The sequence below is a fragment of the Schistocerca cancellata genome, chromosome 1, assembly GCF_023864275.1.
Source record: "Schistocerca cancellata isolate TAMUIC-IGC-003103 chromosome 1, iqSchCanc2.1, whole genome shotgun sequence".
Lineage (NCBI taxonomy): Eukaryota > Metazoa > Arthropoda > Insecta > Orthoptera > Acrididae > Schistocerca > Schistocerca cancellata.
This window is the reverse complement of record NC_064626.1, coordinates 1,050,544,915-1,050,560,884: the sequence shown is the minus strand read 5'-3', so window position 1 is coordinate 1,050,560,884 and position 15,970 is coordinate 1,050,544,915. Positions and strand designations below refer to the sequence as shown.

The 15,970-nt window shown below is 40.2% G+C and overlaps 1 protein-coding gene across 1 annotated transcript in view; it reads left to right on the top strand.

The window, feature by feature from the left end:
• The window catches only part of LOC126125798 (short transient receptor potential channel 4-like), a 282,592-nt gene that overhangs the window by 169,300 nt on the left and 97,322 nt on the right, over nucleotides 1-15,970 (top strand). Inside the window, exon 8 of the mRNA XM_049915137.1 lies at nucleotides 14,007-14,246. Within this exon, the coding sequence (XP_049771094.1) occupies nucleotides 14,007-14,246 (240 nt within the window). The remainder of the gene's footprint in view (nucleotides 1-14,006; nucleotides 14,247-15,970) is intronic.

Genomic DNA, 15,970 nt, shown 5'->3' with positions numbered 1-15,970 from the left:
TCAACACACATTTATGGTCGTTCAGATTTTTGCCCTTACCCTTTGACAGCACTTCTGCGCTTGCCAAATTCCAATGCTACCTTAAAACAGCTTACCGCAAAAATCCCATTCTGTTCAAATTACTTGAAAAACACCATGGTGTCAGGGCGTACACTGGAGGAACATATCAGTAACCTTCTTATGCTTCTTCAAGTGCTGTCAGTTCCAGGTTCGAAGTGTCGCCTGGACAAATGTGCCTTTCTTCAGTCTGAAATTCAGTTCTTAGGCCATGTTTTTAATAGGAAAGGTTTTCATCCCCTTCACTCACCTTTGCTGGCCATCCGGAACGTGTCGGAATTGAAATCAGTTCTCGGGAAGTTTGCACATTACGTCCGGTCTATATCTAACGCAGCCCAGACCGCGCCTCCGTTACATCATTTGCGCCGGAAGACTGTGCCTTTTGTTTGGACCAAAGAGTGTCAGGATGCAATCCAGAAATGTAAAAATGCCTTGTTGAGTGACAGATGCCTTGTTCATTACGATCCCGTTTTAGCGGTGGACACTTTTTCGTACGGAATCAGAGCTGTGCTCTCGCAAGATTTGGTTCACAGGACAAAAATGGTTCAAATGGCTCTGAGCACTATGGGACTCAACATCTTAGGTCATAAGTCCCCTAGAACTTAGAACTACTTAAACCTAACTAACCTAAGGACATCACACACACCCATCCCCGAGGCAGGATTCGAACCTGCGACCGTAGCAGTCTTCACAGGACAGGCCGATCGCTTTCGCTCCAAGATATTTACCAAGATTCGATGTAACTAATCCCAAATCGAGAAGCAAGGGTTCGCTATTATCTATGGCGTTTCAAATTTCATCATTATCTGTTTGGTCAGAAGTTGTATCTAGTGACGGACCATAAATAACTTCAGTCTTTCTTTCATCGATCCAAACCTGTCCCACAATGAAAGGCTCAGAAGCCGCAACGCTGGGCTTTGTTATTGTCACTGTGTCAGTACGAAATATTGTACCGGCCAGCGTCAAAGCATGTAAACGCTGATTCTCTTTCTCACCTTCCTTTTGGTCCTAATTCTGAATTCGATGCTGCTGCCACATCTTGTTGTCATATTAATGCGCAGGACACTGAACTTTTAGACTCCTCCATTGAACTATATGAAAATTGCACAGGCGACAGAATTAGACCATGACTCGAACCTTTTGCTGCTCTACATCCATACTGCTTGGCATCGTTCAGTGAAAAACATTCAGAATTTCTTGTGTCCCGATATTTTGCTCGTCGGCATAGCCTTTCCGTCCAGGACGGTGTGATTTTATTGCAAAATGATTCTAGACAATCATGTGTGCTTATTCCTAAAGTGTTCCAAAAATATGTGTTGCAATTGCTCCAACAATGACATTGGGGAACTGTACGCACAAAACAGTTAGCGCGTCGGCACTGTACTCGCCCGGACAAGATGATGTCAATAGGTCACGCTTGTGCTGAGAATCTGTCGGCCCCGCCGCAAATGTTTTCAGCTTGGCCAAAGTCTCAATCACCGTGACAACAAGTGCATATTGACTTTACTGGTCCCTTTTGTAACACTCGTTGGCTTATTGTTGTGGACTCTTGTAGTCAATATCCGTTTTCAGTGCCCATGAACTCGACTACATCGCACAATACCATAACAGCTCTGTCATCTATTTCTTGCTTGGAAGTTTCGCCTGAAGTATTGGTTACAGACAACGGACCACAGTTTAAGGCTCAGAACTTTTAACAGTTTTGTACAGCCAACGCTTCCGTCGCCGGCGGAGCTTCTACATGGCCTGCGACACCGTACGTTGGTCCAATTGCTCCACCCACCACAGTGCACAGCGCCTCCCACTTTGCGCCTAATGTTTCTATTATGTTTCTAATCTTTTCAGAGCTTTTGGTCGCACTACCTGTTACTGCTTTTCAAAGCGTAGTTTTCTCTCCTTAGCGGTTGTATCTTAGTTTTCAACCTATTTCGCGTTTAGCAGTAACATGCAGGTCACGACTAGCTTTGGGCTGGTCGACTGATCTAATTCAAATTTCTTCAGAGATAAAGCTTGTAAAAGAGTCAGCGTACTCTTCTCTTTTCACATCGGCTAAGAAACACAATGTGCGAATAGGTCCAAAGCCGATAGTACATTGAAACGTGTTTCTAAAGAGGATGGAGGATGAATATCTGGCATGTACAGTCGTGGGCAAAACGAGCGAGACCCCTCGCCTTTTCGTTATGCTGATCCGCAAAGCTTTAAAGTCTGCTACACAGCATAATAGGCAAGGCGACGAAGTGCTGCCAACATACTCGCACTACGCACAGGCGTGAAATTGAAAAACTATCCGAACTTTGTCAGACTGTTTTCAATCATATCTAAGACTATATCAATGCTGATTAGAGTGTTAAAAACAACACGTAATTATAAGACATAAATGAAAGAAGAAACGCTAATTAGTATGAACTGTACTAATAAAAATGAATTTCAGCTTACCGAGATAACATAACTGTTTTAATAAGACAAAGTACCTCAGATCGTTACGAATTAGCAAAATATTATGTGCATTCGGCCGCGAAACGGTCTGTGTCAATGTTCAGACTAGTCATACTGGATTACCGTTGCGTAAATTTTCTTTACGTAAACAGCCGTATATTTAGATTGCGTTCACATAGAAGCTCACTTTTTTACACCACCAAGGGACCGTATTCCGAAGGATGTGCGATACATTTTCGCTTATTATGTCTACCCGTACTCGAGGTAAACGGGTTTTACGGGTTGGGTAGACAGATAGACGGTGAAGAAAATGAGACTAGTAGGGTTCCATTTTTACCGATTTAGGTGACTAAATCCTAACAACGAAAATAGCTACGACAGTTACTGAAGATGAGGGCCGCATAAATAATTCCCCTACTCTTTATTCGAAATGTTCTAGTCGCAGTCGATACATCAGCATATTAATCGTAGCTACGCTTTCGATCCAAATCACGTTTACAGGAAAGCAAATAAAATCCATTTGCCTATACACGTGGTAATTCAGATCATAGTATTAATGCCACCGCATTTTAGAAGTGCGAGCATTCCCATAGCTTAAGAAACACTTCGGCTAATGAACATTTCCTGGCTGTGGCGAGTCTAATGGAGAATTCTAAACATTGTAGAATACGTTTGGCAGCTATGTCGCCGTTTATTTCCTGGGGTGGTGCAGAATTATCCTACCAAATTTACTCGCTAATAACAGTATTTGGTATTTCGATAAACATCCCGAATGATTGTCACATAAGCGGTGACATAAAGGCAGAAAATTCATGTTTTTGAGTCCAGAAAGCTCTATGCAACAGAAACTGCAGATCATTTTGCCATTTTCATTGCAAAATGCCGGCTTATTCATGTCTGGGGTAACAATAGAGGGCTGTTTGCCTGGGCTGTCTGCTAGCGTAGTGAAAGGTGTTTGCTACTGCAAGGGATGTCTGGTTTGTTTTCGGTTCTAATCTCGATGGAGGCAGATAGACTATCAATAAAGCAATTTTAAGAATTTCTCGCGCCCCCAAACGTTTTTTTTTTTTTTTTTTTTTTTTTTTTTTTTTTTTTTTTTTTTTTTTTTTTTTTTTTGCTGCTGCCTTTATTCTGTACCGGCACCCTGTGGATGTCAATATGAAACTTTTGTAGAATTTCATACTTGTTACTGCCTACTTTTTCCGCTTCTGTCAATAATTGAATTGATTTTTAAATGAATTTCGTTAAGAATATTCACGCATTGCTAAATTTTTTCATGGTAGGTCAGCAACGGTAATCCAATATGACTTGGTCTGAACATTGACACAGACCGTTTCACGGCTGAATGTGCATAATATTTTCCTAATTCGTATCGATCTGGGGTACTTCGTCTTACTAAAACAGTTATGTTATCTCGATAAGCTGAAATTCATTTTTATTAGTACAGTTCATACTAATTAGCGTTTCTTCTTTCACATACATCTTATAATTACGTGTTGTTTTTAACACTCTAATCAGCATTAATATAGTCTTAGACATGATTGAAAACAGTTTGGCAGAGTTCGGATAGTTTTTCAATTTCACGATTATGTGTAGTATGTTGGTAGCACATCGTCGCCTTGCCTGTTATGCTGTGTAGCAGACGGATCAGCATAACGAAAAGGCGAGGGGTCTCGCTCGTTTTGTCCACGACTGTACGTTGTCCTTGCTGGTGCTTGCGACAAGTCTGGTTCATCTCGATGCAATTTTCGGACTTTTTGTGATGACAAAAAGTCACCCTTCAATTATCTCAAGGAAAACACCAAACGCTCCTTTTTTAATTCCCATTCATAATCTTTGGGAAGAAAATGATCTAAACAAGTCATTGCATTATTCACATTAACAGGATCAGTTGTTTTACAATGTGACACCAATATGCGCTGTCGTTCTTTTATCTTTTGGAAATCGGAGGTAAGCGACATCCGCAGTTTCATAAAAAACATTTTTGCATTCAGCAATAGCACAATGATTTCTACTACAAATCGACCAGCGAGAAGAACAGGTAACAAGCAACTGCGTTCTACTTGTTTCAACTCACGGATCTGAATGCTTGCATTAACAGTGCACGTGTAGTATTCACGCTTCCCGTTTCTCACTTCCCGTATTGCTAATGATGTCACGCCATTTCGCCAGCAGTCGGCGCAGGAAGCCAATGTCACATGCCTTGGGCAGGTATCTCATCATAGCGAGCGATGTGGAGCACTTAGTTCTCTTACGAAAAGCTATATTCTCTATGACTTTTGAACTTTGCCATATTAGTGAATATACTCGCTTATACAATCCTCACCCTGTTCCATCCATACCCGCACTGACATTACATGGAGTAAAGTGCAAGTTCTTGAGTTTTGGAGCTTTACCAGCAAGCAATACATCTGTGGAATCTTACTATGAGGAACCACAAAAATCGCAATGTCACTGCGATGGCATCAGAGGCAAAGAGCTACACAATTACTGAATCTCTTTTCGGAATTCTACCTGGCACAGACACATGCACATACCACAAAAAAGATTGATTATTGATGTATATGTTTTACATATGTTGGGTAACTGCTGTGTTTTGTTTACATTCTTGTATTTGCTTACTTGTGCAGTAAGCTTGTTTTATCCAAATTCTTGCCGTGTATCTAAAGTCTAAAGCCATATGATACTCCAAGAATTCTGTGACGATGGAGAATCCTGACAAATGCTTGCATTATACTTCAACGTTTCCGAAATGTCAATGGCATAAGGACGGAAGTTTTTGTTGTGACTGAAAACTTAGTGTATGGAACGTATAGTGAGTTAGGTATTTTTTCTATGAGTAGAATAGAAAGTGACTCGGTTTCTGAAAACGTGCAACAGGCATTAGTACTCCAATACTTGTTTCTTGGTTTCTGGAAATTTGAAAGAAGTAGGCTTTCAAATTTGAAAATGTGGATTACAGAAAGAAGGGCGTGTAAATTCACGTTGAAGGCTGTGGCTGATATGGCCAGAAATCGGCCTCGGCCCCGGCCTGTCCAAGAAGACCGCTATAGTGCCCTTGTCACCCACATCGCAGATGAACTGCGAGAGATGGAGAATGTGGGTGGTAAAGAATTCACAACGGGCACCATTCATGGTTTGCAGCGGTACTTGATGGACAGGTGGGATTTACTGCATGCAACATCTCGACATGCACAACCGTCCGCCTCTGATATATTATCTTGTAACCACAAAAGGGAACTGTATCTAACAACAAGAAAGAGTAATGACCCAGAAACAGCCAAATATTATAAAAACTACTGTGCTACATTAGGAAAGGTTATTAAAAATCCAGAAGTATGTGTATCACGTCTGAGATTAATACCTCTGATAACAAAATTAAAACAATTTGGAATATTATTACAAGGGAGACAGGGCAACCAAGAGTACAGGATGACGGCATTACCATCAAAGCGAATGGAAATTTGACAAACAACAAGCCGGAAGTCGAAAATATTTTGAATAATCATTTTTTAAATGTTGCAGAGAAAATAGGATCTAAATGTTCATTAGAAGAAGCAAGGCAGTTAATGGAAGAGGCCTAACCCACACCATTTGATACAATTGAAATTCCACCCACCTCTCCTTCTGAAATAAGGAAGATAATAAACTCTCTCAAGAATAAAAGCTCACATGGAATTGATGGCATTTCTAGCAGGATAATAAAAGCTTGTTCCCAAGAAATAAGTGGGATTCTTAGCCATATATGTAATAGCTCTCTGAAGAAGGGTATTTTCCCAGATAGACTGAAGTATGCCATTGTTAAACCACTGCATAAAAAGGGGGATACGTCTGATGTCAACAACTACTGCCCAATCTCTCTTCTTACTGCCTTATCCAAAGTTCTCGAAAAAGTAATGTGTTGTAGAGTAGCTTCACACCTTTGTAAAAATAAAGTTTTAACAAAATGTCAGTTTGGTTTCCAGAAGGATTTTTCAACGGAAAACGCTGTATATACTTTCACTAATGAAATATTAAATGCTCTGAGTAACCAGAAGTCACCCATTTGGATTTTTTGTGATCTTTCAAAGGCTTTTGATTGTGTAAATCATGTAATACTTCTAGATAAGCTCAAGTACTGTGGGATGAATGGGACAGTGCTCAAATGGATTAAATCATATCTAACTGGAAGAGTGCAGAAAGTTGAAATAAACAGTTCACATAATATGCAAAAACTGGTGATTTCTCAAACTGGGGAACAATCAAGAATGGGGTGCCACAAGGTTCGGTCTTGGGTCCTCTGCTGTTCTTAATATAGAGTAATGACTTGCCATTCTATATTCACGAAGATGCAAAGCTGGTACTTTTTGCCGATGATACAAGTATAACTATCACATCCGACAGACAAGAATTAACTTGTGAAATTGTAAACGATGTTTTTCAGAAAATCATTAAGTGGTTCTCTGCAAATGGGCTCTCATTAAACTTCGACAAAACACAGTATATACAGTTCCACACAGTAAATGGAATGACACCATTAATAAATATAGACTTCGATCAGAAATCGGTAGCTAAGGTAGAACATTCAAAATTTCTAGGTGTATGCATTGATGAGGGATTGAACTGGAAAAAACACACTGAGGATATGCTGAAGCGTTTGAGTTCAGCTACTTATGCTATTAAGTTGCAAATTGTGGCGACATACATCTCAGTAAATTAGCTTACCACACCTATTTTCATTCTCTGCTTTCGTATGGCATCATATTCTGGGGTAACTCATCATTGAGTGAAAGGGTGTTCATTGCACAAAAGCGTGTAATCAGAATAATTGCTGGAGCTCATCCAAGATCATCATGCAGACACTTATTTAAAGAGCTAGAAATCTTCACTGTAGCCTCACAATATATAGATTCACTTATGAAATATGTTATTAACAATCCGAAAAAATGCAAAAGTAATAGCAGTGTACATGGCTACAACACTAGGAGAAAGGATGATCTTCACTACTCAAGGTTAAATCTAACTTTGGCTCAGAAGGGGGTAAATTATGCTGCCACAAAAGTCTTTGGTCACCTACCTAATAGCATCAAAAGTCTGACAGATAGTCATATAGCATTTAAAAGGAAATTAAAAGAATTTCTTAATGGCAACTTCTTCTACTCATTAGATGAATTTTTGGATGTAGTAAGTGGGTAAATTCCCCAACCCCCACAAAAAAATTAAAATATTAAGTGTCATGTAATATTTTGTGTAATGTAATATCTTGTATAGACACCTTTTATTAACCTGACACGTTCCACATCATTACGAAGTGTCGTATTCATGATCTATGGAACAAGTACTAATCTAATCTAATCTAATCTTTTGTACTCAGAATACCTCACATTGTAGAACGCCTCATCAGCTTCATACATTTCTATTAATTTTGTAGTTTTCGGACACCAATTGTAATTGCTGTGTTTATAAAATAAAAGTAGTTCTTAATACACATAATGTGCATTGAACATTTATTTACCTTCAATATTGGTCCTTTAGTGCTTCATAAATTGCTGCTCGTGTTTCAGATATTATTTTCGTTAATGTTTACTGTAGTATTCGAGTGTTGTACTGTAAGCTAGAGTAACCCTCTCGTGTAGGAAGGAATCGGGGTGTTACGGTAAGCTTGTCTTCTGCAGATATAAGAGTTCTTAAGTGAGTATTGTGCTTTGTGATATGAGGATACACTTCACTGAGCACATACTGAAATGTATGCTCATCCATTCTTAAGTAATAGATGTACGACTCGACGTCCTCCACCATAAGCTCATGTAAGTTTTGTTGAATACTTTTATCATCACGTCCTGAAACCCACGGCTTCACCCAGGTAAGTTTCCTTTTCTTCCCCCACATCTCTTCCACATGTGCACACAGTACAGTTGTGCTACATACAACTGCTGTGGTTAATAACAAGTTGTTGTTCTTGTTATCAACCATCTTCAACTTTGACGAAAAATATGATGACAGTGTAATACCCCTTTTTAGCACCACATCAAAGATCTTTGACAAAGAAATTTGATAGTGTAATACCGGCCTAACATTACAGTTGCAACATTTCTACTCGATTTTGTTGCCTACCGTACTGCGCCAGCGGCGCGCCAGTCGGTCCGTAAGCAAAACTGTTGAATTCGGCGCGATCGTGAAAGCGAAAGCGAACAGTAGTTGTTTATTTTGATTTGTACAACGGTTTTTACAAATGGGGGCGTAGCGTAGTGCAATAAATTGCAGCAGCAACAACAAGAAGAAGGTACCACATATGATGTCTGTTTTTTTTTTTTAATGATTAATGTTTCATTTTAGGAACAGACACGTTCTTATGAAAAAGACCCTGTTTACCTTTATAACAATGTTAAGTTTTGTTGGCTACACATCGTACAAAACCAGTTCATGAATGCAGACAGTAATAAAATCTGATGGAATGCAGTAACCACACTGGCTGACATCCCAAAAAAAGCCACCTCAACTGACAATGAAGAGGAAACTGCCACAAAGACAACTCGTCTAAAGCTGTAAAACACTCCTGTGGCACAGAAGCAGCGAGTTCAACTCTCCATATATCAATGCCAGATTCATCTGAATTGCCAACAGACCTGCTTTGACGATGAAGTGAAATTAAGTACAGTTATTCGTGTCTAGAAAAAGTGTGTGGAGTATCTAGAATATGCAGATTGCCTGACTTTGTGCAAGACTATTATGGAGTAAGGAAAGTGTCCATCATTTTAAGTACAGACAGCAACAGAAACTGTATGAGAAGGATCAATTGACGGCGGACAAACAATTTTGAAGACTATAGAATCCCGATATTTAAAGAAAGATGCCCTTGACTTCTTGTTAAGCCAGATTAGCATGCCATCTTCAAGATGGAAAGACAAAAATGAGCTGTTTGCACTAAATGTATTATATTACAGCACTCAGGCATACAGATTTTGTCAGGTGTAAACATCAATGCATACATTACAGAGGTATATGGAGGGCATACAAATAAAATCTGGGGTAAGTAACAATATGTTCCACCTTTCAAAGCAGAACGTACAGCATTTCTCTGATACTGATAAACTGGTGCATATGTCATTAGATGAAAACTCTCTAATGGCAAATTTAACATATGACAGCATTTCTCACAGTGTCATTAGCTTTGAGGACTTGAGATTTACGCTCACGGTATATTTTTCCCACTATTTGGCAGTTGCTTGTCCCAATTCGAATAATATAAAGATGAAGGTCGTACTTGTAGCAACAGATGACAATGGCTAAAACACAGTAGGCCTATGGAACGACAAATGGGGCGTCAATCCCTTTTGCATGTAGAGGTGCATATCTGTTTTTCTTATGTGTGAATCGATGTGTTTATATTCCATTGATATCAACTTTGCAATCTGCTGATGGGGATGAGAATCCTGCACCAAATATAGTTATACAAATTTTTTCTGCGCTTTCCACTTATTCACATGTGATGTGTGCATACTTTCGAATGACAAAACACAGAGAGTTTTGAATAGCCGTGTCCTGGGAATGATGGTGCTGCTGAACATAATGCACCACAATAATGTATGCTTGGTAAGTGTAATACATAGAACAATTTATCACAAGACCTTAAATTTAATATCTAATAGCAATTACTCATACCATGTCTTATTTTCAAACAATGGAAAATCCAGAAAGGAATGATGACAGTATTATGAAAAGGATAGATTGCTACCCACCATGTAGCAGAGATGCTGGATTCCAGGTAAGCACAACAAAAAGTCTGTCAAACAAGAAAGCATTCAGACTAATAGGACAAACGTGGGAAATTGGCAGTTTTAGGGTGGGGACAAGCTAACTATAAAAAAAAATAAAAAAAACACATCACAATCCCAAAATGCTAAAAAAATTACAACATTCCACTACGCCAACCAAATCTACAATTCTCTTGACCTATATAGGTCAACCACAGCTGACGATACCAAAATCCAACAACTACAACTAAAACTACGAAAATTGGAATAGGAAATTTCCCTTGACCTGTATAGGTCAACCACAGCGCATGATACCAACACCTATAGCTAAACCTATGAAAATTGGAATCGAAAATTTCCCTTGAGCTATATAGGTCAAGCACAGCTGACGATATGACAACACCAATACGTACAACTAAAACTACAAAAATTGGAATTGGTCATTTCCCTTACATATATACAGTCCTGGAAAATGAAAACCCAACACATTGACGCAAGTGAATAAGACCCATCATACTTGCACTGAACACTGAAAGAGGGCAGTACATGCGATGATCAAATGCTCAGCACTGCGGACACACCAGAAACTCCGTCATCAGCTGTGGAATGTTGCTAGCTGCGCAGCGGTTGATCACCGCCAGAGCCAGTTTGCCTTGGTGTACAGAGCTCCGTCAGTGTCAGCAACATTGTTAGCAGGGTGTAGGTGAACTGTTTGGGTAATTCACGGAGCTTGAGCGAGGGCGTATAGTGGGCGTGCGGGAGGCCTGGTAGATGTACCACGGAATTGCGCAACACATGGGGCGTGAGGTCTCCGCAGTGCATCCATGTTGTTGTCAGTGGTCAGCAGAAGGTGCACATGCCCATCGACCTAGGTCCAGGCAGCAGCGACACACAGATGCACGCCAAGACCGTCACATCCTACGAAGTGCCATACTGGAATGCACTGTCGCTTCACAATAACTTAGGGACACCGTTGCTCCAGAAGTATCAGCGAGAACCATCTCCATGGAGCACGGCTATGGTCCGGTGTACCTTTAGGATGTCTTCCGCTCACTCCGCAACATCATTCAGCCCACCTCCAGTGGTGTCACGACACATATTTATGGAAGGACGAAAGGAGACGTGTCGTCTTCAGTGGTGAGAGTCATTTCTACCTTGGTACCAACAATGGTCGTATGCATCCATTGCACCGTGCAGAAGTGTATACAACAAAGATACAATGGGCCAACATTTGTCATCATGGTGTGGGGAGCAATATCCTACACTGGTCGTAATCCTCTGGTGATCATCGGGGGACAATTAAAAATGCACAGCACATTCGAACCCTCGTCCAGCCCATTATGTTACCATTAATGGAGCGGCAAGGTGATGTGCTTTTCCAACAGGACAGTGCACATCCACATGTATCCCATGCCATCCAGTGTGCTCTTGAAGGCATACGTCAACTACCCTGGCCAACATGATTCCCAGATCTGCCCCCCATTGGGCATGTTTGGGACTGGATGAAACGTCATCTTGCGCAATCTGCATGAAGGCTACATTCAGCATCTCTATGATCGTCTCCATGGGAGAATTGCAGCCTGCATTGCTGCAAAAGAAGGGTACACACGGTACTAGTGCTGACATTTTGCATGCTCTGTTGACTGTACTCACGTCCGTATGGCTCTGTCTGTGAACATGTGTTGTATACATCCTCAAGAATGTGTCAAAAAATTTCCCCCAGTTGGGGTGACAAATTCATTGTGTTCGTTTTTCATTTTTCAGGAGCGTAGATCAACCACAACTATTGATACAAAAAAAACCAACATGTACAACTACGAAAAATAAAACCAAAACCACAACACCTCCAAAATCTAAACATCAAACATAAATTAAAACACATTCAATACACCATAAATACACAAATTATCTCAACTCGCAAAGAAGAGATACACACACACACACACACACACACACACACACCACCTAACGAAAATGCCACACAGATACTGCCAATGACTTCACACATCTAACACCAAGGCTCAAATGAACCCAATAAAACACATTACCTACAGCATACACACACGCACCACCAGAGGGCACCATCAGACACAAGATGACATCAACAAACACAGTAAACTCATAAACTCCGTGCTGTAGTGACGTCACACACTATAACACCCCTATGTCAAAGCAGATGGGTGGAATCGGATGCTTCCATTGACAGTCTTTTTGTTGCACTTACCCGCAACTCAGCATCTCCACTTTGTGGTGAGTAGCAATCTATTCTTTTCATGATACTGTCTTATTTTCCTTACTTTCGCTCCCTGTTGTTTTACGGAATTGTCTGCTGCTGGGGGATGCAACTAAAGCAAGGAAAGTATTCATTTGACAAATGTAAGCAGTATGAAAACTGGGTTAAGTAGAGATCTTATTGAATATCTTGGAATTCTTAGACTCGCTTCCCAATAAACTTTATGTTAATTGTATTTGTTTATGGTAGTAAAAACCAGTTTTGATTGCTTGAGATTCATGCAACTATTATATGAGATATAATGTGCTTGTAGTCACTTTGTGTAGGGTTCTGAGTGTGCTCTGTATTCTGATCAAAAGTTCTTCAATAATTTTCCATGTGATATAAACAAAGAAACTGATAATGACTATCAGTTCAAAAGAAACTGAATAACTTAACTTATTAACCACTTCTTATCCAAATTAACTGATTATCTAAGTTCAAGGACTGAGGAATCTTGTTAGCTATATGACAAGCAGCTATGTCCATTACAAACAAGCTTCTATTCTTAAAGCACACAAACACCTTTGGTTGATTTTTCTGTTTTAAAATTAGTTTGTGTAGACAAAATAATTACTAGCAGTTTAATGAACAGTTGTTAAGACTTCTAACAGCTGTTTTTCTTTGTTACTTCCACATCCTTAAATGCTCTCCATCATGGTGGTATCCATGGAACATGGTGAGTAAATGAATAATATAATACAAAAACCAAATAAATGAATAAATAAAAAGAAGGCTATCTCATTAAAGAGAAACCTGTTTTAAACTCTTCACTTTTCTACAATCTTATAAAATTTGTGTATCTTCATATTATACCTTTAGGTGCGCTAATCTCAAGTTACACATATATGGGTGGTTATGACAGGGATTGAGGAGCCCAACATCAGTGGTAACAAACACTGATATGTAATGGCATTTATTATTTTGTCTTTTTACTTACTTTTGAAACGTGGTACTACAGAAAAATGCTGAACATTAGATGGGCAAATTGGATAACAAAAAGAAAAGGAATTTATGACACAATTTTGTTAAAAGAAGGTATATCTTGACAGATACATCCTGAGGCTCCAAAGAATAGATCAGTTAATGGAGTGAAATGTTGGGGATAAAAACTGCAGGAGGAGGCCAGAGTCTGACTACAGTAAGAGGGTTCAAATGAATGCTGGTAGCAGTAGTTATGCGGAGGTGTGAGGCTTGCACAGGACAAAGGAGGAGAGCTGCATCAACCAGTACCGACTGAAGACAACAACACAACACGAAATGTAACTGAAAACTGTGTGAGTGTCACGGATCCCATTTTGACTCTTCCGTTCTTCTTCTTCGAAACCTTTGCATACATTCATTTTGTTTAAATTTTCCTCTCTGTCTTAGCACAAATGAGTTTTCCAGTGCCTTACTGATTATATCCACTAACTGTTTGTGTATTGATTGTTAGACTACACAGACAACTAACTACCCTCTACCACTGGCTCAAAGCACCGTACAGCTATGCCCTCACTCTGTTGTAGGCCTGTGCCGGTTCTACCAGTACTATGAGGGTATGGTGCGTGTGGATCCCGTCAGCAAAACAACCACGGCACAGATCAGCAGCTTTGTGAACCCCACAGCCACGCTCAAGACGCTTTTCTGGGCACTGTTCACCATGTCACCCCTGGAATCGGCTGACGTTGTGATACAGAACCTGCCAGACACAGACGTCATCAACCGCCACTACTTCACTGAGACCATTGGATACATAGCTTTTGCATGTAAGTACCTCCATCTACACTTGTATTTCACAGACTGCTGTATGTTGTATAATGATGGGATCCATTACTGATTTCAGTATTCCATTGTCTATTTCATATTGTGTGGAATGTAAATATTAATCACCTGCTCAATAGAGTACATTGGTCTCTCTGAAACACTATAGGTGGTGTAAAACTGGTACCAGGCACTCATGGCAGTGAAGTGGTGTCCATATGCCAGCCAGTTGTGTGGAATCACTTCAGTAATGTGGGTCAACACAAGAGATGTGACAAAATGAAATAAAGGGAAAAAACTACATCCCATTTGTGAAACTGTGACTGACTTATTGTAAGGTATAGAGGAGCCATCCTGTTTGCAAGTGCACAGTCACACTGTGAAGAGCTTACCTAGTTTATTAGTATATCAGTGTGGACTGTCTAATATGTCTTTAAGGAATGTAGTAGCACTTAAAGCCATGTAACATGGGTAGGAACAGTGGTCCTAAAAAGATCATAACTCATGGGGACCAGAGCCGAGTGTCATGTATTGTCAATGTCAATCAGTTTCAAAACCAACAGAAGCTGCTGCTCTCAGTGAATGTAGATCCATCAAAACCAGTATCTGAGAAAGCTTTGCAAAGGGAACTGTAAATAAAGGACATTTGGAATCAGGTATCTCCCAAATGGCTATTTCTCACGGTGGTACATGAAGCAGCATGTCTTCAGTGGACCAAATGACACAGAAACTGAACAGTAGCTGAATGGAGTCATTAGTGTGGTCTAATGAGTTCTGATTTTGCCTTTTTTCAAATGACATGAGATGCAAAGTGCTGTCTACGTCTTCATGATGAGTATGCTAGAGGCACTAACATCTTCCAAGATGATAACAGCTATGATCACAGGGCTGCACAAATATGTTCCTGGGTGGATGAGAAGTCAGGCACTCTAATGCTCCTCAGCTGGCACCCTAAATCATGCAATCTTAATGGCATTTGAAAGTCTGGGACAGGTGAAACACAGCAGTCAACATCCCCCTAGTTTGGTAGCTCTGTGGGATCTGTTCAACAATGAGTGCTTCAGCTGGATGTGCCCTGCCTACTGTAAGGCAGTTGGAGCAGGCATTTTGGAATGAAAGTCATGTTCAAAATATACTAAAGCTACCTCAAGTACTACCACCTCTTGTAAATACCTTCCCATTGACAGAAAGAACTGCATCTGTCATTACTAGACCACTGGACTGTGAGTGACATGTCAGTGTTAGGACTAAGCACCCTGTACAGGGGAGTCAGGGACCAGGAAGAATGCAGGGTGTTACACCAATCCCCTTAAAAAACAAGTTTGAGATGTTGTCTTTCACTGAAACTGAGCCAGTGAGACCCAAGTTGTGTAACATGCTGTATCCCATGTCAAGGGAAGATTGATGTAAAAGGGTGGGGATCTATTAACCACTGGTAGTCCAACATGCAGTGGATAAGGGAAACACTGATAAATTGGATCTAATGGCACACTGCACTGTTACAACAGTGCAGCGGCATTCAGAAAGAATTATGGGAAAAAAATTGACATGTAAACAGAGCATTGTGCATTGGTATCAACAATTAGGCAGGGGTGTTGTTTTTTCTCTGTAAACAGAAAAGTACCTGTTGACTAAGTGATGCAACCATGGAGAGGGTGAATATGCAATCCAAAAAGAATCAGTGGTCCATGCAAGCCGCAAACTTGAAGTACTACAGCATATGCAGTTC